The sequence below is a fragment of the Dermochelys coriacea genome, chromosome 8, assembly GCF_009764565.3.
Source record: "Dermochelys coriacea isolate rDerCor1 chromosome 8, rDerCor1.pri.v4, whole genome shotgun sequence".
NCBI lineage: Eukaryota > Metazoa > Chordata > Testudines > Dermochelyidae > Dermochelys > Dermochelys coriacea.
This window is the reverse complement of record NC_050075.1, coordinates 84,066,542-84,091,990: the sequence shown is the minus strand read 5'-3', so window position 1 is coordinate 84,091,990 and position 25,449 is coordinate 84,066,542. Positions and strand designations below refer to the sequence as shown.

Here is a 25,449-nt window from a genome sequence, read left to right as displayed (position 1 = left end):
GAAGATTGCCATATATCAATGAACTGAGCCACAGCTTTTTCTCTTCATTCCCATTAGTCATGTTCCAGAATAGATGATATCATGATTTCAGCAGTTACAAATACTTATTCAACTACATCTCTTTCCTTGAAGTTTTATTTATTTTCATTTCTGTATATCTGGTAGGCTCTCTGGGCAGCATTAAATATCCTTTGTCACACAAGCTTGTTATGCCCTGCACTGACCTGAAGTCTGCTGTACTCAGACTCCTTTATATTCTTCTTTTGTACACTACTTTTGAAAAAAATATTATCTCCCTGTTTCATGGCTGTCATCATAGATAAACTACCTGCATTGAGACAGACCATCACTGTTACATTGTAAATCAGCCTGTAGGGGGCAGTGAGAGTGGATGACTGTACCTTCATACAAAAGCATAAGCAATCATGCAATTTCCTTGGTATGTTTGTTTTCTACTAGCTAAAGAGGAAAGAATACTGGATCTCTACATTGTATTCTACTTCTCTTCCTATTTTAAGTCAGGATGCTACCAAACTTCCATTTATTATTACTGGCCACCTAAACCCACTTATTTAGAAGCACAGACAATTTTTTTGAAATGGCATATAACTTTATGAAAGCATTTCTTTGGAATAGGATTCTCTGAGAACATATTTTAAAACCCTCATTGAGTGTCTTATGACTATCAGCATAACTGCTTTCCCTAGAAAGATTACTTATGGCATGCAGACAGGACCTCAGAATATTATTCATCAATTTATCAAAAATCTGATATGCTGATTTTTGATATATAATCCTGGACCACAATCAAATCAGCCAACAGAATATACAGTTTATGGCATAAACTTTGCCCCAGATACATTATAATGCCAGTTACTATTTATCCAGTACTACCAAAAAAAATAGTAAAGAGGATGTCTCTTATTAGCCTATTTCTCTCCTAACTATTGATGTCAACAACAAAGTCAAAATATCTGCAAACCAAATTGAAAAAAAGCTCTGCGGAGTTTAAATACCTGCTCTTGTGTAATGTCAACAGATCCTGGTCGTCTTCTGGGATCAAATCAGGGACTTCTGGAGCTTAGCACTTGAGCCTCTCTCGACTGCAAGTAAAAGACACATCTCTGTTATCTAAGGTTATAGCAGGTTCATCAATCTGTAGCTGATCTAGCTGCCACTAGAGGGGGACAGAGTGCCACACCAAGCAGGCATGGGTTGCACTTGCTCCTACCAAAGTCAATGGCACTAGTCCCTCTAAGTCCAGTGAGAGCAGAATTGGGCAGTAACAGCTAGATTATGCCACTACAAAGGTTGGCAGCATCAGCCCTTAAATGAACACATTTCCTCAGCGAGTATTTCTGTGTTGAACTTTATAGAACATTATATATATATACTTTGTTTGAAGAGTAAGCGGTGGCAGTGGAAATATGACATCATTGAATTCATTAACTAAACAGAGGAATCACAGATAGGTACTATAAAAGCTCTAAAACTTTCTTCAGTGACAGAGGGAGAAGCCATGCAAATGGAGCACTGTTCAGCACCTAAGCAGCTACTGCTTGCATTACAGCTCCAGATTATTTCCTCCCATCTCCCACCTGTATTTTATTTTCAAAAGAACTTTTCCAGATAATATTGGTTTTTCCCATGTGCAGCATTAAGGATGCAGTTTAAACATGTTGGTTTAACTAATCCATTTGGTGCTGGATTAAAAAAAAAAAACAACACAAAAGATAATTCTGAGTCTCAGACAGTTTTGTCTTCATGTATCTCCTTAAGGGAGAGATTTAAGATTGACAGTCAACTCTGACATTTTTCTCTTCCTTCACCTTCTAAGGCCCCATATAGCTAGCTTCCTGTCCTCCCTATAATGAAGTCCATCTCTCACTCCCCTCAACTTTTGCTTATAGGACCCTATATCTCTTAGTCTAGGTTTCTGCTTTCGGGTGGAATACTCAGAAGAATGTATGTGATACAGTGTCTAGGCTCAATGTGGCCAGGATAGGGATATCCTCTGAATTGCCTAGTTTTTCTGGTTAGCATCCCAAACAACATGTTATATATTTAAATGTGATTAAAATATGTGCACAGAAACTTGTTTTCCAGAATGAGACACAAAAACATTGAAGCTGAAGGACACATTGCTATTTCATCTTCTATGTTCTTTGTAGCTTTCTTTCACTTTTGAAATTAGTACTTTTATTTCTCCCTCTAATGTTGTCAAAGGAAAACCTGATCAGAAAGACAGTATTCAATGTTAACTTTTTGACTATGTCAATAATTGAAAAGTCTACATAATCAGAATATATTCCACCACTTGCTACCATGCTTCCTGATTCCTACTCTGCAAATCTTCCATGTTGTATTAAATATATGGCAGTGTTTCTCAGTTGAAAGATGATGAGGAAATTAGCCCAAGAGTAGGATGTCCTGCTTTTGAATGCTTGTTATGATTGTTGGACCACACTAGTAGAAGATATGCAAGAACTGAAAACCACAACCAAAACTCCCACAAAACCCAACGATGTATTTTAGAGACAAGGTGGATGAGGTAATATCTTTTATTGGACCATCATCTGCTAGTGGAAGCGACACACTTTAGAGCTACACAGAGCTCAAATCAAGACCTTACCCAAGGAAAATACTTATGAATTTGCAAATAATAAGCATTACTGAATTATAATGATTGCGATGTCTTAAACTATTCTGCTCAGAGGATGCATATTTTTGCTTAAAGTACAAATCTGAAATGTATTTTTAACAATGGCATTGTGGGGTCTTATAGTTATTTTCTCTGAGTGACTTCCAGATCAAATGTACTCAGTTTACAAGTAAAAATATGTTTTTCCTCACTGCCATCCCTTAAAACTACAACTTAGGCCTAGTCTACACTTAAAATTTAGGTATACATAGCTATATCCCTGAGCACAGAGCTATGCCAATTTAACACCCAGTGTAGAGGTGGCTAGGTTGACAGAAGAGTGCTTCCACCACCTGTAGAAGTGGATTACCTACAGCAACCAGAAAAACACCCTTCTGCCACTGTAGGAAACAATTACGTTATAGTGCTAGAGCACCATAGTTGGGCTGCTGTAGGACTGTAGGGTAGAAAAGCGCTTGGGAGCCTCAAGCTAGCTACTTTCCTTTTCATCATCATCATCTGTGATAAGGGTTGCATAAATCAGATTTTGTCCTCAGCCACATCTGTGCAACCTAATTCAATGGGAATCACACAGGTGTGGCTGGTTAAAATTTAACATGCAGTTAAAGGAACAGAATCCATCTCTCTCTCAATTGTATTTTTTCCCCGGGGATAAAAAGGAGCAAAAGGCAATTTAAAAGTATTTAGTTACAGTCTTTCATCCTGCGGTAAGTTGCAATTGGGCACACTGATGCACCTTGTGGAGCCCCAGCAAAGTCAAAGGAGCATATGGGAGCATGTTCAGGCATACAGGTGCCATCCCACATTGCTTATTGCAGGGTCAGGGCCAAAATTAAGTAGATGTGATTCTGAACACAGATCTCGAGTAAAAAGGTGCCATTTTTATTCAGTAATTATTCAAAGTAGAACTTCACTTTAGTGCTCCACCTTGGGCAAATTTATTGTTTATGGAATAAATATATGTTAAATAAAAACATACGCTTCGACTGTGGATATTTTGCATCCACCAGTGGAGGTTGGGAGATTATTTAGCAGCACATGCAAGTAATCAACCCTTTTAGAGATCCTGTTTGGGCTCTGAAATTCTCTTTCTTAAGATGAGAACTGGATTGAGCACATAGTAGAGACTTTTGTTCTTACAGTGATTAGCAATTCTATTTTCAATAGGTAGAAACATTCAACAGATTTAGAGATGAAATGTCAAAAATATTTAATCATAAGGGTTTTGATATTGTTTAAAACTGAGTAGGGCCAGATGAGCAGCCTTATGTTCTATTCAAGTATCTGGCATTTATCAAAGAATTGCCATTTAAAAATGTGTAATAATTCACTGAAGTACAAAACTACATCTCTGTTTCTTTCAAAAATATTCTCCCCATCGAAGTTACCTTCCTTCCCACAGCTCTGGACATTACAAGTCCTATAACATAAGGGAGAAACTGAATTAAGTGCAAGTGTTCAAGTAATTGATTTTCTTTGGTTTGCAATAAGAGGATTTCACTGTACAACTTAGATCTTCAGAGTGCAAAGACACATCTGGTGTTCCCAGAATGAGAGAATGCAGCTATGTTTTGAGTTCTGGGAAACCTTTAGAATGTTTCAGAAAGATCTAGCAATTTTCCACGGCAAACTGGATTACTCAAGGGATTGCTAATACTGGGATACAGAGCCTTTCATCAGTTCAAATGTGACATGGCCCAAGTTGACAGCAATTAGACTGTCTGACAGCAATTCACTGATTTATATGCCATAAGTTTATTTTTTATTTATAAAATGTGCCCCCTACAATGTCTCGAGTAGCATGTACAAAATCTAACAAAATATACTGGTTTCTGCTATGAAACAACGTAAAAAGAACATCTCCCCAAAATATAAAAGTCCACCCTTCAGCCTTAGAAAAAGGCCGGAATGAAGGGATTCATTTTAAAGGTCCATACACTCGACCACTGCTAGATTATTAAATTCCAAAGTCAAGGACTCTCCATGGACAGTGCATTGCCACCACTATACAGACTGTTAAATTTAAGGCTGAAGATCATACTTGCCTCAGTTGTTGTCATAGGTATACAGAGAAGGAGGCAAGCTTTGAGATAGTCAGGATCCAAATACATGACTCTCTAAATCCAAATCAATTTGAATTGCACCCAAAGGTCAATAGGAAGCTAGTGCAACTCCTGAAGAACTGATGTGATATGTTCCCTGTGAATGATTCTGTCTAAAAAGATGGACAGGTGTATTATGCCCCACAGGTAGCATCTGAAGTTAGGGTTAGGCTACTGCACTGCAGTAACCAATACAGAAGTCAAAGGCATGGGTTAGTGGGGTACAGTCCACTTGTGAAAGAAGGAATCATGAAGGTAGTATTGTCTAGTGGACTGAGGATGGAGCTAGGAGCCAAGAACTCACGTTTTAATTCTGACTTTGCCACTGGCTCACTGTGCAGTCTTGAACAAATCATTAACTTCAGTGTGTAAAAAGGGGATAATAATTAAATTAGCTACTTTCACAGCGATGTTGTGAAGCTTAGGCTATGTCTACTCTTGGAGTGTGATTTCCTGGTTTGAGTAGACATACTTCTGCTAGCTCTCATTGAGCTAGTGTGTCACAAATAGTGTAGCTGCAGTAACATGGGCAGCGATGAATGGCAGCATAGGACAGCCACCCTGAGTACAAAACTGCCAGGACCCAGTGGGTATGTACTTGGGACAGCTAGCCTGTCTCACCGCTCACCCCGTCCATGCCACCCCAGCTACACTTCTATTTTAAAAACTCTAGCTCACCATGGGAGCTAGTGTGAGTACATCTAGTTGAGCTGGGAATTACACCCTCAGCTCCAAGTGTAGATGCAGCCTTAGTTAGAGTTTGTAAAGCCCTATGAAAATGTAATGCCCTATGTCATTTGTAATTAAATATGTAATTAAAAATTATTAAAGAATCACAAACACCTAATCAGCCACAGAGGGAAAATTGTGCTCTTTGTCACCAACCCCATCTTGAATTCCAGGAGCAGTTGGCTTAAGAGTATCCCCACTCAGGGAACATTTTAGACAAACCTTCACGTCCAACCTTCCAGCTCTAGGGCCTTGTCTCGACTAGGCTGTAAAAGATCATAGGTATAGATCATGTTAGCTTGCTTAATCTAACTAAGACCTTCTAAAAGTCTAGGGTAGACAAGGAAGAAGTATTCTTTAACTCATGCTAAACTGGTGAAGTTGAAACCTAGAAGGGGGGGACAGGGTGCCTAAGGCTTTTACTTGACCATCGTATATAAGGAAGTGCATCTTCCTTGTCTTTACTAGAGTTTTAGTCAAATCTGTAAATCCTAGTCAAAACAGGATTAGAAGAATGGTGAGCATCATTCTGTGAAGCCTTAGAGGGAGAAACTAAAAGGAATAGGGCAGTGGAATCCTAGGCATGCTGAAGACACCCAGGTGACTATGTAGGGTTTGATTTATTGGCACTGGTTCTTCAAGTTTTAGCTGCCTCCCTCCAGCATGTCCTGTTTCTCTCTGCTCCCAGAATAAATCTAACAAATCATAGAATCATAGAATATCAGGGTTGGAAGGGACCCCAGAAGGTCATCTAGTCCAACCCCCTGCTCAAAGCAGGACCAAGTCCCAGTTAAATCATCCTAGCCAGGGCTTTGTCAAGCCTGACCTTAAAAACCTCTAAGGAAGGAGATTCTACCACCTCCCTAGGTAACGCATTCCAGTGTTTCACCACCCTCTTAGTGAAAAAGTTTTTCCTAATATCCAATCTAAACCTCCCCCATTGCAACTTGAGACCATTACTCCTCGTTCTGTCATCTGCTACCATTGAGAACAGTCTAGAGCCATCCTCTTTGAAACCCCCTTTCAGGTAGTTGAAAGCAGCTATCAAATCCCCCCTCATTCTTCTCTTCTGCAGACTAAACAATCCCAGCTCCCTCAGCCTCTCCTCGTAAGTCATGTGCTCTAGACCCCTAATCATTTTTGTTGCCCTTCGCTGTACTCTTTCCAATTTATCCACATCCTTCTTGTAGTGTGGGGCCCAAAACTGGACACAGTACTCCAGATGAGGCCTCACCAGTGTCGAATAGAGGGGAACGATCACGTCCCTCGATCTGCTCGCTATGCCCCTACTTATACATCCCAAAATGCCATTGGCCTTCTTGGCAACAAGGGCACACTGCTGACTCATATCCAGCTTCTCGTCAACTGTCACCCCTAGGTCCTTTTCCGCAGAACTGCTGCCGAGCCATTCGGTCCCTAGTCTGTAGCGGTGCATTGGATTCTTCCATCCTAAGTGCAGGACCCTGCACTTATCCTTATTGAACCTCATTAGATTTCTTTTGGCCCAATCTTCCAATTTGTCTAGGTCCTTCTGTATCCTATCCCTCCCCTCCAGCGTATCTACCACTCCTCCCAGTTTAGTATCATCCGCAAATTTGCTGAGAGTGCAATCCACACCATCCTCCAGATCATTTATGAAGATATTGAACAAAACGGGCCCCAGGACCGACCCCTGGGGCACTCCACTTGACACCGGCTGCCAACTAGACATGGAGCCATTGATCACTACCCGTTGAGCCCGACAATCTAGCCAGCTTTCTACCCACCTTATAGTGCATTCATCCAGCCCATACTTCCTTAACTTGCTGACAAGAATGCTGTGGGAGACCGTGTCAAAAGCTTTGCTAAAGTCAAGAAACAATACATCCACTGCTTTCCCTTCATCCACAGAACCAGTAATCTCATCATAAAAGGCGATTAGATTAGTCAGGCATGACCTTCCCTTGGTGAATCCATGCTGACTGTTCCTGATCACTTTCCTCTCCTCTAAGTGCTTCAGGATTGATTCTTTGAGGACCTGCTCCATGATTTTTCCAGGGACTGAGGTGAGGCTGACCGGCCTGTAGTTCCCAGGATCCTCCTTCTTCCCTTTTTTAAAGATGGGCACTACATTAGCCTTTTTCCAGTCATCCGGGACTTCCCCCGTTCGCCACGAGTTTTCAAAGATAATGGCCAAGGGCTCTGCAATCACAGCCGCCAATTCCTCAGCACTCTCGGATGCAATTTGTCCGGCCCCATGGACTTGTGCACGTCCAGCTTTTCTAAATAGTCCCTAACCACCTCTATCTCTACAGAGGGCTGGCCATCTCTTCCCCATTTTGTGATGCCCAGCACAGCAGTCTGGGAGCTGACCTTGTTAGTGAAAACAGAGGCAAAAAAAAGCATTGAGTACATTAGCTTTTTCCACATCCTCTGTCACCAGCTTGCCTCCCTCATTCAGTAAGGGGCCCACACTTTCCTTGGCTTTCTTCTTGTTGCCAACATACCTGAAGAAACCCTTCTTGTTACTCTTGACATCTCTTGCTAGCTGCAGCTCCAGGTGCGATTTGCCCCTCCTGATATCTTTCCTACATGCCCGAGCAATATTTTTATACTCTGCCCTGGTCATATGTCCAACCTTCCACTTCTTGTAAGCTTCTTTTTTATGTTTAAGATCCGCTAGGATTTCACCATTAAGCCAAGCTGGTCGCCTGCCATATTTACTATTCTTTCGACTCATCGGGATGGTTTGTCCCTGTAACCTCACAAGGGATTCCTTGAAATACAGCCAGCTCTCATGGACTCCCTTCCCTTTCATGTTAGTCCCCCAGGGGATCCTGGCCATCTGTTCCAGGAGGGAGTCAAAGTCTGCTTTCCTGAAGTCCAGGGTCCGTATCCTGCTGCTTACCTTTCTTCCCTGCGTCAGGATCCTGAACTCAACCAACTCATGGTCACTGCCTCCCAGATTCCCATCCACTTTTGCTTCCCCCACTAATTCTACCCGGTTTGTGAGCAGCAGGTCAAGAAAAGCGCTCCCCCTAGTTGGCTCCCCTAGCACTTGCACCAGGAAATTGTCCCCTACGCTTTCCAAAAACTTCCTGGATTGTCTATGCACCGCTGTATTGCTCTCCCAGCAGATATCAGGAAAATTAAAGTCACCCATGAGAATCAGGGCATGCGATCTAGTAGCTTCCGTGAGTTGCCGGAAGAAAGCCTCATCCACCTCATCCCCCTGGTCCGGTGGTCTATAGCAGACTCCCACCATGACATCACTCTTGTTGCACACACTTCTAAACTTAATCCAGAGACACTCAGGTTTTTCCACAGTTTCGTACCGGAGCTCTGAGCAGTCATACTGCTCCCTTACATATAGTGCTACTCCCCCACCTTTTCTGCCCTGCCTGTCCTTCCTGAACAGTTTATAACCATCCATGACTGTACTCCAGTCATGTGAGTTATCCCACCAAGTCTCTGTTATTCCAATCACGTCATAATTCCTTGACATCACCAGGACCTCCAGTTCTCCCTGCTTGTTTCCAAGGCTTTGTGCATTTGTATATAAGCACTTGAGATAACCTGTTGATCGCCCCTCATTCCCAGTATGAGGCAGGAGCCCTCCCCTCACAGACATTCCTGCCTGTGCTTCCTCCCGGTATCCCGCTTTCCCACTTACCTCAGGGCTTTGGTCTCCTTCCCCCGGTGAACCTAGTTTAAAGCCCTCCTCACTAGGTTAGCCAGCCTGCTGGCAAAGATGTTCTTCCCTCTCTTCGTAAGATGGAGCCCGTCTCTGCCCAGCACTCCTCCTTCATGGAACACCATCCCATGGTCAAAGAATCCAAAGCCTTCTCTCCGACACCACCTGCGTAGCCATTCGTTGACCTCCACGATTCGACGGTCCCTACCCAGGCCTTTTCCTTCCACGGGGAGGATGGACGAGAACACCACTTGCGCCTCCAACTCCTTTATCCTTCTTCCCAGAGCCACGTAGTCCGCAGTGATCCGCTCAAGGTCATTCTTGGCAGTATCATTGGTGCCCACGTGGAGAAGCAGGAAGGGGTAGCGATCCGAGGGCTTGATGAGTCTCGGCAGTCTCTCCGTCACATCACGAATCTTAGCCCCTGGCAAGCAGCAGACTTCTCGGTTTTCCCGGTCAGGGCGGCAGATAGATGACTCAGTCCCCCGGAGGAGAGAGTCCCCGACCACCACCACCCGCCTTCTCCTCTTGGGAGTGGTGGTCGTGGAACCCCCAACCTCAGGACATCGCATCTCATGCCTCCCAACCAGCGGAGTCTCCTTCTGCTTTCTCCCCCCAGACATATCATCTGGTCCACTCTCCGCATTGGTACCTGTGGAGAGAACATGAAAGTGGTTAGTTACCTGTGTCTGTGTTACTGGAACCCGGACATTCCGCTTACCTCTTCTGGAGGTCACATGTTGCCAAGCTTCTTCACTGGCCTCTTGGCTCCTCTGTGCAACCTGCTCTACATCTTTAGAGCTTTGTGCCCCTAGAAGGCTATCCTGAGTTTGGTCCAGAAAATCCTCAGTCTCTCGTATACAACGCAGGGTCGTTAACTGTTGCTCCAGACCTTCAATCTTTTCTTCCAATATGGAGACCAGCTTGCACTTTGTACAGACAAAGTCGCTTCTGTCCTGTGGAAGAAAGACAAACATGGCACATCCAGTGCAGGTCACAGCAGCTGAACCCCCCCCTTCCATATCACCTACCTACTATGAGCTTCCTCAGAGACGTTGGCAAGATGTAAGCCTCACTGGGCTCACTCCAGGCGAACTCCCAGGCAAACTCCTGCTGTGAGCTGCTCTGCTGTCCCCGCTGCTCAGCTGGTTCGCGAGGCTCTGGCTATTTTCAAACAGCCAGGCTTCCCTGACGCAAACACACAGACACCCTAATGCCCGCCCCCTGCAGGCTAGCAGCCAATCAGACACTCACTCAGGCTCTCTCCCAGCAAACACACGCTCGGATACTTCCTCAGCAAGCAAACACACACACTCGGATACTTACCAGTCCCAGGCAAACTCCTGCTGTGAGCTGCTCTGCTGTCCCCGCTGCTCCGCTGGTTCGCTGCCGCTCAGCTGGTTCGCGAGGCTCTGGCTATTTTGAATGAGATTCTTTCTCCAGAATTTCATATTCTTTCCCCATTTTCAGGACTATTTCTCTGGGTTTCCAACGCACAAATTCTATCTCTGTCTGTTGATTCCTATTATGATGAATGGCCCTCCGAGATTCTTCCTTTGGATTTCTTTTTGCCTCTAAATCCACTATTAGGTGCTGAAAGGAAATGCCACAAACAACAAATACAAAACAGTTCGTATAGTGCGAGTCCTATACAAGTTGTCATGAAGGGCCATGAGGGCTAAAACAGGGTGACACTGATTTTTTAGAAGTAGGGGCTAGCTAAGGGCTTTAACAGTTTTCTGAATAAATGCTTGGCTATCACACTGTATTCTTAACCAATATACATGATAAGTATTGGAAGAACAACTAAATTTCCACCAGTGCTAGCTTTCTGCAGCCCAGCTCCAACCAGCATTTAGACTAGGCTATAAAAGGGTTCACACCTTTGCAGCAGCAGCCAGACTTCTCTCACACAGAGTGTAATAAATTATGGTACTAGCACAAGGTATAGAAGTAAGAAGATTAATTCTTTTTACCAAAACGTCCTATTGCTGTTTGCATCACTAATGCTAAATCGTTTGTTTCATAATCTCTCTAAGAAATCTCATGCTCCTGGATCCCCAAACAAAACAAAACAAAACAGACATTGACTATAGAGCTGGAGCATGCTGTTCAGCAGAGTTTCAGACTTGAGAGGACAAGCCCATGAAAGCTCATGAACTCACATTCATCAGTGTACGGCTATTTGCCTCTTAGGCTCATTCTGCATCACCAGGCACATTAGTCTGGAGAAGAAAAATGACCCCAAAATGTGGAAAATTGTGCCAGGAAGCTAGTTTATGATTAAAATTGCTCCAAGCCTGATAGTCAAGAAAGGAGCTCAAGATGTATATAAACACTCAGAACAAGATCAGTTCATCATCTGTAACCTGGTTTTTATTTTGGTCTTGTATAAGGACAGCCGAAAGCTTGTTTGCTTTAGCAGAAACTTAGAATGATTTGTGGTGGATCGGGGTGGGGATGGATTTAACCCTAAGTCTACACTGAGTGTTTAGTTTTCTCTTGGAAACATACCTGGCTTCAGTTGAAGAGAAAAGGCAGCTTAATTTACCCAAATGTACATTTTCCCTTTATTTCCATGTTCAATTAATATGAAGAACACTGAAGGTAATCAGCTGGCAACATATTCAAATTAATAAAAGAAACACATGAATCATCTTCAAGCAGGCATTCATAGTTTATTAAGTAGGAACAATAAATACAAAAAATGATCTAGTTGAATGGTGCAGTGATAAATACCAGAAACAAGGAAAAACAGTGTAAAATGATGGATTGGGGCAGAGAACTCGTGATACAGATCAGAGACTAGGATGTAGGAAAACAGAAGTCAAACTTTGGTAGGATATTGTAAATGAGACAAAGGATTTTGTAAATGGGAGAAGGAAAAAAGTCAAACTCAAAAAGCTATTGTACAATTTTAAGGGGACTTCTACCCCCATGATTTTGTTAACTTATGTTAACAGGATATTATAGATATCAAATAGCAATACACGAAGGAAACTTTTTCTTCCTCCACTTATTACAGGTAAGTTTTCAAAAGTATTTCATTTTTCTAGTAACTCACTGAAGTTCTGAAAGAACAGCACACATATTAAAAAGATTAGTTTAAGCCACAATTCAGAAGTTGCTCAGCAATTTTGACTTACAAATTAAATGTATTTTGTTACAGCTTCCCCCTAAAAATCAGGTGATAAGAACTATTCATGTGATCTGTAGTTTCACAGTCTCCACATAGATACTTTAGATGGCAGAAAAGGCGCCAAATATAGTGTTATGTATTATTAATATTGTTTTCTGAGGTTTTATCTTGGAAATGTCAGTCTTTTAAAACAACTCAACTTCTTTTTAACTGCAGTCTATGAAATATGGGCAAGTTGGCAATGGAATGAATCACAGTTAAGGGCTTGATTCAAAGCCCATGGAAGGAAATTGAAAGATTCCCATTGACTTTAATGGTTTAGGATTGGACTGCATATTATATAATAGCATTCATCTAAGTAATTCATCCTGCCCAGAAGTGTCTGACTGCCTTCTCCCTTTCCAACAGTTTGATGCGGACAGGGACGAAGAGGAAGTTTTCTATGACATAAGCATGGCAGTTGACAATAAGCTATTTCTTCCCAAAGAGGCTGTGGCAGGTGAGTTACTGTACAAGCATAAGAAACTGTTTACTTTCGACATCAAATGTAGCAGAGATGTCTGTTTTTCATACCCATCAAATATTAACAAAAACAGTGAAAAACTCTTGACTACTTCCCCACCCCCTCAAAATTGCTAAAGTTGAGGTGTTATCTTTTATTGGACCAACTTCTGTTGGTGAAAGAGATAAGCTTTCGTGCCACACAGAGCTCTTCTTCATGTCTGGGAAGGAAGTTGTATGTTTCACTGTTTGAATGGGCAAATATTTGGAGAACTGACATAATTGGAATTAGCATGGCTTGGATATGAGATCTTTGTGGGGGACCATAGAAAGGCACAAATTGGGTGCGTCACCCACAGAACAGGTTGCATTCAGTAGCTCTACAGATCGCATAGACCCACATAGCCAAAAACCCATTGCAAGAGGAGCAGCAGGTAGCATCCGCTACTCCTCCCAATAGCCACATTAGCTGTCAATGAGCTCTGTGACATGTGTTGGAGGATTTTTCCCCCTCAGCCCTTCTGTGTTAAAGTGAATTTTCATGTGAACAGGAACCTTATACCTGCCTTTGTCCTCCTTCAAGATAGGGTTCAAAAGTGACGTAATCCAGTCTCCAGGCTAAGAGCTCTCACTTCATTAATTAGCCTTTTCTCCATATCAAAATGGGCATCAGACCAAAGAGGTTACGGTCAGTTGGGTACCTCTCTTTTTCAGAAAATATGTGAGGATTAATCAAATGGCAGGCAATTAAAGGCTCTTTGCTTGTTTCAATAATGTTTGTAAAGGTATTTAGCCCCAGTTCATTTTGTCTTTAAACTATTACCATAATTGCAGTTGTAATTTGGTTCACAGTGGCTAACAAACAAGACATTATTTTCTGAACACATTCATGGCTTCACATCATCATATTTGATATGCTAAACCTTGAACTACTCTTACAAGATCCATGTGCAACCACCTATACAACAAATATTTGGAGAAAGAAAGCTATTCAGTGTGCTCGTAGATGATAATGATATTCTTTTTCATTGTGGATTCCTGAGATATATTGACTGTTGCCAAAAGCAACAGCCTGTCATGAAATTCCACCACTAAAGGTTGCAATAAATTTTGAATTAGAAACATCTTACTGAGAGAAAAATGGAACTGTTATTCTAATACCAATCAGTTCTCTCTTTTTTTTAAATTATCTTTCCCTGGAAGATGATTTTATAAGTATTTCTCTGACTTGGAATGCTGAAATGCAAGACTTATTAACTGCGTTAGACCATTCTTCAGAGAGTTTCATAAACTAAAAGGACAATTTGACTGTATTACACCTAATTTTTTTAACCATATGGACAAACCTAGTTTTCACAGAATTTTTTAAAAATTATTTTTATGACAATGTCAAATGTAGAAAGTGCAAATACAGTTGTTCTTAAAAAGATATATTGTGTGAGGATACTTGAGCCAGTTTATGGACTGCAGATAAAAATAATATTTAAGTTTGTGTGGGAATATATTAATACGTTACTGAAATACAAATGGCCCAAACAGCTGCTTAATTAACTAGCATCAATGTGATTCTGCTTCCTTTTAATGGCAAATTAACAGCAGCTAAATTTAGACAGATCAGCATAATTTGACTCAATGATATAAATGAATATAATAAATTAACACTGGGGTACATTTCTGTGCTAGGATCCAGACATCTGTTATACGTAACCACCCATGAGTTATACCTCGATAATAGTTTTTCACTAACAGTTCTGTGCAAGTCAGCTTCATAACAACAAACGATGTGTCAAAATTTGAGCCAAATCTTTACTAAGAATGAACTCTTAATTTACAAGATAGCATAAATGCTGCCCTCTGTGTTGAAGATGCAAAGTTTAGCACAAAAGCAAATAGAATTGTCTGAAATACTTTCTTCCTTCAATAACTTTTTCCTCTTTGTGGAGCTTATTATTTAGCTAAGGGAGCTCCAATAAAGAAGTAAACTGAAATCTTTAAAAAACTGTAATAAAACCCTTTCCATTTTTCACCTTTGGAAAACACAGTACACATGAAAATTAACTGATTTCTCCCCAACCCCCATAAACACGTACATGTCAAAACAGAAAGGTATTTCAGATTATAAATGCACCTTTTCAGATCAGGTCTTAGTTTTTGCATTCTGTGACCCCATTCCAGGAAGGCATTTAAGCATTTGTGTAACTTTAAGCACATGAGTAGCCCATTGAAGTCAATAGAATTACTCAGATACCTATGACAGGTTTCAGAGTAGCAGCCGTGTTAGTCTGTATTCGCAAAAAGAAAAGGAGTACTTGTGGCACCTTAGAGACTAACAAATTTATTAGAGCATAAGCTTTCGTGAGCTACAGCTCACTTCATCGGATGCATTTGGTGGAAAATTTTTTTCCACCAAATGCATCCGATGAAATGAGCTGTAGCTCACGAAAGCTTATGCTCTAATAAATTTGTTAGTCTCTAAGGTGCCACAAGTACTCCTTTTCAGATACCTATGGGTAGCTTTGATGTAAATTGTCATGTGCTTAATGTTAAGCAAGCATTTAAATGCTGTAATGGAATGGGACAATGGAATGCAAAATGATCCCCACCAGCTAAGGATGTACCCCTTTGTGTTAACCATGTGCTAAAGTGCTTTGCAGCCTATTTATGTGTACAAGTTTAACATTAGAAAGAAAGATGCAAAACAACAACATGAATTAAACCTTGTTTATGATTGGAGGGTATTACCAGACCACTGCTATATATAGACTAGCCATGAACATGCACTGACATTTTAAAGAAAATATTTGACAACTCTTTCTTCATCCACTTATTTGCCTGGTCCTGAGTTCAGAATTCTTTGTTTCCCCATTAATACTGATGACAGCAACACCAGTTTAGCATAAGCCTCCTGAAACTTGGTACAGAAAGTTTTAAGCAAAGTTGGGTTGAGACTTAGAATATCCACCCTCCCCCTGACTTACCCCACATCTTTCAAGGTCTTCTGGTGTGTCAGTGGCAATTCCCACCCCCATCCTCATCACTTCCATTATTATTATACAGATTGATTAACTGGCCCTCTCCTATTCCCATCCTCCTGAGTGAATGGCCAAGCCTGCTCTCTTCTCCTCCCATCCCTGTAGTAGCAGGCTTTAGTGTGGATCCAGCAAGTTAGGTGTGCTCCCCCTTACAGTACAGTTAGACTGGCAAACTACCTACCCCATTCTCCATCAGTAATGCAGCAATGGTATCCAAAAGCTCCACCAGGCCCCTACTGCTTTTTCTTATTCTCACAATAGCCTCTTGCTACAGTTGTACTGCAGGGCATCTCTTTTAGGTTTATTTCATTTCACTCACCTCTCTTTAGAATATTCAGAGAGTGACCAATGGTTTTCCTTTCGCTAAGTTCTCAGTGAAAACAAGAAAGAAAAAAACCTCTCAATTTATCCTACCCTTTCTTGAACCTTGCAAAAGAGTTGGGGATTCTGCAGTGAAAACAAGCCTCACAGTTCAAGGAAAAACTGCCATACACAATTCACCATGTTAAAAAATACAGAACTATTATGGCTTTTCTAGTTTAAAATACATTATGCATGACCATCAACTTTCAGCCCAATCTTTACATTAAAAGTTTGTGGTAGTCTATTTCCCTAAAAAGTACTTAGCTTCTAAATCCAATATTTAATGTTAATGTTCCTGTTAGGGAGGAGATATGCTGCTCACAGTAGATAAGGAATATTAGTGATAGTTAATCAAATATTTTACAAAAGTGCCTTTAAAAATAATTGGCAGTTCAAGGTAGATTCTCAATCAAGATTCAGGTTTAGTTGAATTATATACATTATCTACCTTGGTGTAATATTAAGATTGAGACTTCAGTTGCATAAAATACAAGAAACTTAATTAAGCTTCTCATAGTAACCTTAATTCTGTCCTCTTGCACCTATCTATAAAAACAGGTATTTTCATTAAAAGCTCACAGAACGCCTATACCAAAGTACAGAATGGAGCACAGGTGCATCTCTGGTTATAAAGATGGGGAAAATGCAATCCTTTTCTACTATATTAATATAACAAATTGTTAAAGTATACAAGAACATTTTTTTTTAAAACCCCACACAAACAGATGGTGGGCCAATCCATCCCTGGTGTAAATCTCATGAAGCCAACAAGCTACATCAAGGATGAATTTGGCCAATTATAATATGGATAGCAAATTAAACAGCATTGGCGTAATCTCCTTTTACAAAGCTTTATGGTTTTACTCATCATGCTATCCATTCTGCTCCTCATGTTCTCTCTCTTATTTTTCATCTCACCACCTACACAGATTATTACTTTGTAAATGTTAAAAACAAACAAAAATAGCTGATGCTTAAATGGGTTGGGAACTATGAAACAGTAAAGCCTTTGGGGACAGTGCAAAAAACCATTTAATCAAAAGATTAGTGGCAGTGTTAAGACTATGTGGTCAATAGTGCCTGTTCTTCCAAAGATATTTTGCTGCGTGATCACACATGCAACCCACCAGAACATCATTCCCACTTCCCATCCATAACCCTGACTGACTGATGACAGCAGGTCACAACAAAAATTATATTTATTAGCTGCTCTAGTGTTCTTCACTGCTCCCAAATTAGTAAATGGTGGTAAATGGTGCTTAGGCCCTCTGCAGGCTTCTTGACAGCTAATTTGTAGCTGCAGTCTAGAATGGACTCAAAATTTGGGTCCTAGATTTTCTCATTAATTTGAGTTTGTTATAATGTTAGGGTTTAAAATTCTGTAAATCAATGGTGTGATGACAAGTTGAAAGTTAAATAAGAGTAGTAAATTTTGTTTTTCATGAGTCTACTGAAGTGATAGCAAAAAACTAAAAGATATACAAAGTTTGTTATCAGGAACTCAAATCATCTTGTAATAATGTTCCCATTGAAACTTTCATAAATCCCAAATACTGGTGGGCTGTGATGAGCTATGAATGGGGCTAAATTATTACTCCAATAGAGGGTACAGGGAACCCTTCCTTTCCCCAGAACACAGGGGACTGCCATAATCCATCTGCCAGCACTGGGGAGTTGTTGCTGGCAGAACTGGTGGTCCCAGAATAGATGTTTCTGGGATGCAGGTGCTAGGGGCCATGGCTCTATCCTGTATGTTGGTACATCTGGACTAAGAGATTGATCGACGTCCTACCATACCAGTTTAGCCCTGGACACCTCCAGCACCGCTGGAGATATTGAGCCTTATTTTTCCAGTGCCCTGAAGTCACTTACACCAGAGCAAAGCAAATGTAAAATGCAACCATTCTGATTTACTAGTATACACAAAGTAGATTATGTCTTTCTCAGTCTATTGAGTGCCATTAATTTATCCCTTTGTGTATAAAATTATTTTATTCTTCACCAACTTTATAGTTAATTAAAATTCCAGTAACATTTTTGTAGTGCATTACACAGTGTACAACACTTTGCAGAATACATGAAAGGCATTGTAATTCAGACAGTATACTAATCACATTAACCATTCATTATTAGGATTTTTGTAGCTTTTAAAAGATCTCTCTAAAGAACAATCACACTGATTGGTATTCTTTCACATACAAATGACTCCTTGGATAGGTTTTGTTTAAAAAAAAAAAACATATGGACAATGAGAGAGCCGATTGAGATTGGAAATATAACTATGTCCCATCATGTGAAGTGAAATCTGCCAGTCCATGTCTGAAGTTTCATTTCCTTTCATACTTTAGGGCCAAATGTACTTGATCTGAGTCTGATTCTGGATTCTGGAGATATCGCTGATACCGAATTTGACTTTGAAGACCAGGTAATTGCTTATATAAGTATCTCTTCACACACACCTGCACACATACCCCCTCATACCCTAGTCTCTTCACTCATTGCTTTCTACTTTATCTATATGCTGTGTTTTGCCTGAGCAAGATGGATGAAATGAATATTTACACTTAAGGGCTTTTGTTGTGCCATGTAAGCAAATATGTCATAGTGAAGTAGCTATCTGGTTATGGGACAGCAATGAAGATTACTTTGGAGTTCAAAGCCCTATTCTCCATCTCTTACATTTTGCAGTTTTCTCCATGCAATTCAGAATGGTGGCACATGTGGTTCTGTTATAGACAAACAGAAGTCTGTCATGCTCGATTTCCCTGCCTCTCTAGGTGTATCCCATTTAGAGTAGGAGCAATGGTTAAACATATTTTAGAGGAGATGAGTTAAAAAGAAAAAGGTGTGGATTGTAATCAAAACCCAACCAAACACATTCTCCACTTGGAAGTGTTTATGTTAAGAGCAACCCTCCGATTGTTAAATTGTTAAGAGCAACTGCAATCTCATCCCTGTTACGGGATCAAATTCAGACAGCCTTTTCCAAGACCATGGAAAAAGAGGTGGTCAGACGATGTGTCACCCTACTCCTTATCCCATGGAGGTATGAAAGGGCAGGACCTAGAGTCAAAGGTTGGGCTCAGCCTGTTTATAGTATGTATATGCCCTGCCCTAGTTTCCCCTCCTCTCTCACAGGCTACTCCTGCCATGGCAAAGCTAGTCTGGAAGGGACTATGCATAGAACCACAGCCTGTCACAGTACTGGTCCACACTAGAGTTACAATATGTCACTCATCTGATAGAGAAATGGAAAAGGGCCTGAATATTGTCCTGTTAAATCTTTGCTGAAGACTATCTCCCTATTGCACTAACATATTTTAAAATTAGATTTTTATAATTCTGCCTTTTACATTTTCATTTCCTCATTTGTTCTTGGGTTTTCTTTTGCCAAATCTGATGCAAACCCCTTCAAAGTCTAATATATTCTACCCTCACTTACTCCTACTCCAGTTTTACTCCCAGTCCTTTCGTTTTACTGTTCTTTACAGCTCTTCCCATTCCCAGCTTTTGACTCCCTCTCACTTCTGTCTATCAAGCAGCCTTGCTCTCCCTTCCAAACCTTCCTTAAAGCACACACTTCCTCCAGTCGCTGGCCTCTTTACCAATGAGCTCCTTAAGTTTCCTTATCTTGGTTAGCTCTAACTCTTTAGGGCAGGGAGAGGGTCTGTTAGCATTGTAATGCAGAGTGTACCATTGTAGTGCTATACAAATCCATAAAAGAATAATCATGCATTTTTAATTTTTAAATGACAGATGTGTGTGTTCCCTTGGCAAAGTATGAATCCCTGGAGAAACAGCACCCCTTAGTCCACAATCTGTGTACATAAAACCAAATTATTTTAACTGGTCCTTAAAAGTGCAGCTCATGGTTACAAAACAAGATTAACAGGAAAAAGTATATGAACTTGCTAATTTCATAGTAATGGGTCATTGCATGTATGGTTGGGTTTGGAGGCAGAGGGTTAAACTTATTTGTTTCTTAGCCATATGTTTTGTTGAAAAGGCTGATATGAAACCTTATACAATTCATTAATTGCAAGTCTTCCTCCCACTGCTTGGGGTTGACTGTCATTCCTGCCCAGAGCAGCAAATTGTCAGGTTGGCAGAGAAGCAAGATTGTTGTCAACTAGGGAAAGAAGGAGAGGAAAAAAGCAGATTCCTAGCCATGAGCATCAGAAACATCTGGTGCAGTTTTAAAGCAGCTCATTGATAATGACTGCCTTCATCAGGTAGTGGGAATTACTAATATGGCCATTGATTCAAAGGTCAGGAAAACAGGTCAAGTAAAAAAAATAAAACCCACAAGACAGATTTCTATTGCTGCTTATTAATGATCTTTGTGTCTCTAAATCTGTGATAGACATTTTATAGAAATGCATAGAAGAAACCCAGTTCTATCCAGAAGCACTTACAATCTAAATTTAGGCATGACACAAGTGAGGGAAAGCAAGGGAGAGAGATTAGGATAAGGGTTACAATCATAAAACCATCCCGTTACTCAGTGAGTGTACGTACACATCTGAAAGACTAAATTAGAAATTATCCTCAATAAAAGATAAAGTAAAATGGAGTAGATTACTAGACTATGTGGAACTGCTTGTATTCAGTGCTAGAACACATTTTGACTAGGACAGTGACTTAATATCCCAGTGACTTACTGCATGACACATTATTTAGTAATTGTTTCAAGCACCAACACCCTCTACAGTGGGGCTCTCAAGTGAGGTAGGCATACATGTCTAGTTACAAGTGTGTCATGTGAGGATGTTATTGCATAGAACAGCTATCAGGAGGAATGTGAGGACTAAGTGAGTTGGTTTCCAAGCAACCTTATGCAGCTGAGCTGTTAATATAATGGTTGAGATTTAGCAGAACACCTTGGTAGCCACTGAGCAATTAGAGGTAGATGCATTTGTGGGGTTACTGCTATATGGCATGTGCTGCTTTCATTGGGGCAGATCCTCAGCAGGGACTGAGCAGCACTTGGCTCAGCTGAAATGGAGGTACAAATATGCCCTTTGCACCCACTAAAGTTTGGGGGTGCTCTGTGTCAGGATGGTCCGTGAGGTAAATTAGGGCAGCCTAAGGACTTCATTATTTGATGCCACTTGCTAATGGCCTGCCAGGGGCTATTCTGGCAGCCAAAAATTCTCTCACCCACACACACCCTGTTACTGGCAGCCAGGAGGGTGAAATGGTATAGGAACCTCTAGGACTATGCCACTCAAGGATTCCTCTACTTAGAGGAGATCCTCCAGTGTACAGCTGTGCTGACTTCAGTACTGCTTTGCTCCACTGTGCAAAGCAGCATTAATTGCAGCTCAAGATCTGGCTCTCTTTTTTGTAGTTTTAAACTGATTCTGTACATTTTACACATTTATAATATAAATTAGAACAAATTGCTTATAATTAATTAATAAACAAGCTGACTGTTCCCTATTTGCTATTCATGAATGCTTTATGAACCTGAATATTTGCACCTCAGTAAGATCCCAAAACATTGTAGGGCAACACAAGGGAGGCCACCTAAATTGAAGAAATTTACAAAAGCAAATTTCCAGATAAGAATTACATCTCCATTTCTACTCATATCTGGAACTAACAGGTCTAACAAACAGATTCTGTGTCAGAGATGGTGTAGACAGGTATTTTAGAAACACTGTTTGGAGAACAGTTTTGAAAAAAGGCCACACAGTGCATCCAGCTCATAATGTCTTGTGAAAGAATGAACCAAATTCCACTTTGTTGCTTTACCCATATCTTTTATTGATTCACTGTCCCTAAAAAAATCTCAAGCAGACAATTTTTAGGATCATTCAGATCTGACTATTCCTCTTCTTCTGGGCCATGATTTCTAAGCCTGTCAGAAGGTAGATCCAGTTACAGAAGCTATGCACTGCATCCTATGCCAAATCATGAAGTCTGAACTGCAGCAGCTGAATTCCCTTCCTTTGCCAAAAGTCTTTCTAAGCTGGCATCCTGATGGGCAGCTCTTGGAGTTGATGTATTCTGTTTAATCAAACATTTAAATATAAAATACCTCATGTTGACGTGTATTAGGACTGTACAATGGGCCTGCCAGAGGGGTATAATGCCCTTGTAATGTTGTATATAATGAACTAGAAATAAAAAGACATTTATTGTTAAGCTAGAGGAGTACTTCAGATCCTCCACATCCAAAATATTGCTCCTGAAATTTTCAAATGTATTCATTAGATTAAGTCAGAACTCAGTCAGCTAAAAGATCATAATATAACAATGTGGAAGAAGTGATTTATTCATAGTTCTTCTCATTCAGTAATGTTTTACTGCAGCATTTAAAACTGCAAGCTCACTTTAGAGTTAATGAGTATTTAAACTCAACAAGCTAATAATTTTATCTTCGTTTGAGAGAAACCATATCTACAACCTTTTAAAGCAGAAACTGCTTGTCCTAAACTTAAAATGCTCAAACATCTCAGATTCACCCTTATCTTCATTCTCCATCTAATTTGCAACAATAATTCCAGAATGAGATTTGTGATTCTTAGGTTTCTCACAGAGATATCTTTCTTCAATGGCACTGTCAAGGTTCCTTCCCCACTCTGAACTCTAGGATACAGATGTGGGGGACCTGCATGAAAACTTCCTAAGCTTACTTTTACCAGCTTAGGTTAAAACTTCCCCAAGGTACAAACTATTTTACCTTTTGCCCTTGGACTTCCACTGCCACCACCAAATGTCTGGGTTTATTTTTGAGAAAGCGTTATTTGGAAACGTCTTTCCCCCCAAAATCCTCACCAAAACCTTGCACCCTCGTGCCTGGGGAAGGCTTGATAAAATTCCTCACCAATTTGCATAGGTGACCACAGACCCAAACCCTTGGATCTTAAGAACAATGGAAAAAAAAGCATTCAGTTTCTTACAAGAAGAATTTTAATATAAGAAAAGGTAAAAAGAATCACCTCTGTAAAATCAGGATGGTAAATACCTTACAGGGTAATTAGATTCAAAACATAGAGAATCCCTCTAGGCAAAAACCTTAAGTTACAAGAAAGACACAAAGACAAGAATATTCATTCTATTCAGCACAGTCTAATTTCTCAGCCATTTAAAGAAATCATAATCTAACACATATCTAGCTAGATTACTTACTAAGTTCTAAGATTCCATTCCTGTTCTGTTCCCGTCAAAAGCATCACACAGACAGACCCTTTGTTTCTCCCTCCCTCCAGCTTTGAAAGTATCTTGTCTCCTCATTGGTCATTGTGGTCAGGTGCCAGCAAGGTTATCCTAGCTTCTTAACCCTTTACAGGTGAAAGGATTTTTCCTCTGGCCAGGAGGGATTTTAAAGGTGTTTACCCTTCCCTTTATATTTATGAAAGGCACATTTCCACAATTTCCATTTCAAAAACCTTGGATCAAACAAAGCTCCAGCCTATCCACTGCTCCTCATCTAAGCACCAACCTTTAACTTCCATGTTGGCCTCTCTTTCTCCATTAACATCTTTTAATATCCCATGCAGTGAACCAATTAATCTAATTTGGATACATTACTCTCCTTTGATAATAAATCCTAATAGAAGATTGCATTATTTAAGGCAATCAGATCTAGTGAAACTGCATTTATTTCACTGAAGTTAGTTCACCATCATAACTGGTATATCTCCCTAAAACAAAACAAAACACCACCATATGGGTGGGCATGGACTTCTACATGGGAAGCATTCCTAGCAAATGGAAGAACTAGGGTTGGATGTTCTAGCCTCCTGCTAATCCCCTGCAATTAGAGGAGGGGAGGAACTGCTGTTTAGTCAGCCAAGCAATTAGGGCTCCTTTTTTAAGGGAAATGATGGCACCCAATGACCCAACTGAAAAACAGAGAGCTGGAAAAAAGCTCCTGCTATTTCTACTCATACCAGGACCCCCTCCTTGGTTTCTCATCCTGGGAAGTGACGGGATTGCTTATGACAATGGAAATATATTTTATAGTATTCTCCCAATTTCTAATAACAATATTTCTAAAAATGAGAATTTCTATTATCTGTTTTATTTAATAAAGAAATATTTGCATTACAGACAATGCAGGTGTGTCCATCTGCAAGTGCAGTCTTTGATTACAGAATTGCTTTCTGGCATGGTTATGTTGTCCTACTGCTCACTGTATTTTGTTATGCTTACTGCTGAGTTCCTTGGCCTTGCCAGAGAATTAGTTGCTATTGTGCCATTTGATGCTAGGACTCAGACATGTTTTATCTTTCAAAATTCAGTAGTTATTTTGGAGTCTATCATTTGGTCTAATTTGAGTGCATTCAGGTCAAACAAGAATATAGATGAATTGGAATCAGTGAATCATGTCAAAGAGCTTCAGAATGAAGTAGCAAATTATTTTCTTGTGAAAGGCAAAGCTTTTATGGACAGCTTCAACCAGCCTGTAGAGTAAGAATATGCCCTCATTAGATAAAGAAGAATTATGTCTAGAAAATAGGTGGAAGTTTACAATCTGAATACATGCTAACAAAGCAAGAATTAGTAAAAAACAAAAAATAAAAACAAACCCTACACTCCTGGTAACCTAGGAGAACATGCCTTAGTCAAGAGGATAAAAGCCAGATGGACAAAAATACTTTGAGGAAAAATTTTAAAAATGCTGAGTGCAATTTGCACACACATTTTTTGTCACAAAAAAAATTGCCAGCTCAGATGCAGGTTTTTTTCCCCCCACAGCAAACCACCTGATTATGAGTGCAAATAACATTTACAAAATGGACATGGCCAAGTATGTTTAAGATAAAAGAAAAAGTGTCAGAAATATATCAAAAATATATCATGAGTTCAAGCAATCTCCTGTATTAAGCAAATTACATAACCTGATCTTTGCTGCAAAGGAAAAATGTTTTATAATTAGAAAATGTTCCAGGATTACTCAAAAAGCAACAAACAAAAGGAGGAGGAAATAGAGGAAAAGAAACTCTCTCAAAAACAGAATTACATTCTACTAACCCAAATAGCAAATTCTTGATTAGAACGTATGGCAACAACTCTTCAAGAGGACTACAAATAAATCTGTTAGTCTTTAAGGTGCCACCAGACTCCTCGTTATTTTTATGCACTTCCAGCCCAGAGTATGTAAAAAATTAGGTTTTAGGATATGCAAATATAAACAGAAAGGTATCAACTCAACCCATGAAAAACAGACTCCGTTGCTACCAGGAGTAGAGCAACATATCCATCCTGATCCTTTGTCATAACTTAAAAACTCAACT

General features: G+C 40.2%; 1 protein-coding gene across 1 annotated transcript in view; it reads left to right on the top strand.

Moving 5' to 3' along the window:
• AK5 (adenylate kinase 5) overlaps positions 1-25,449 on the top strand; it is a 151,696-nt gene that overhangs the window by 66,410 nt on the left and 59,837 nt on the right. The window contains exons 7-8 of the mRNA XM_038411979.2: positions 12,714-12,804; positions 18,550-18,626. Of these exons, the coding sequence (XP_038267907.2) occupies positions 12,714-12,804; positions 18,550-18,626 (168 nt within the window). The remainder of the gene's footprint in view (positions 1-12,713; positions 12,805-18,549; positions 18,627-25,449) is intronic.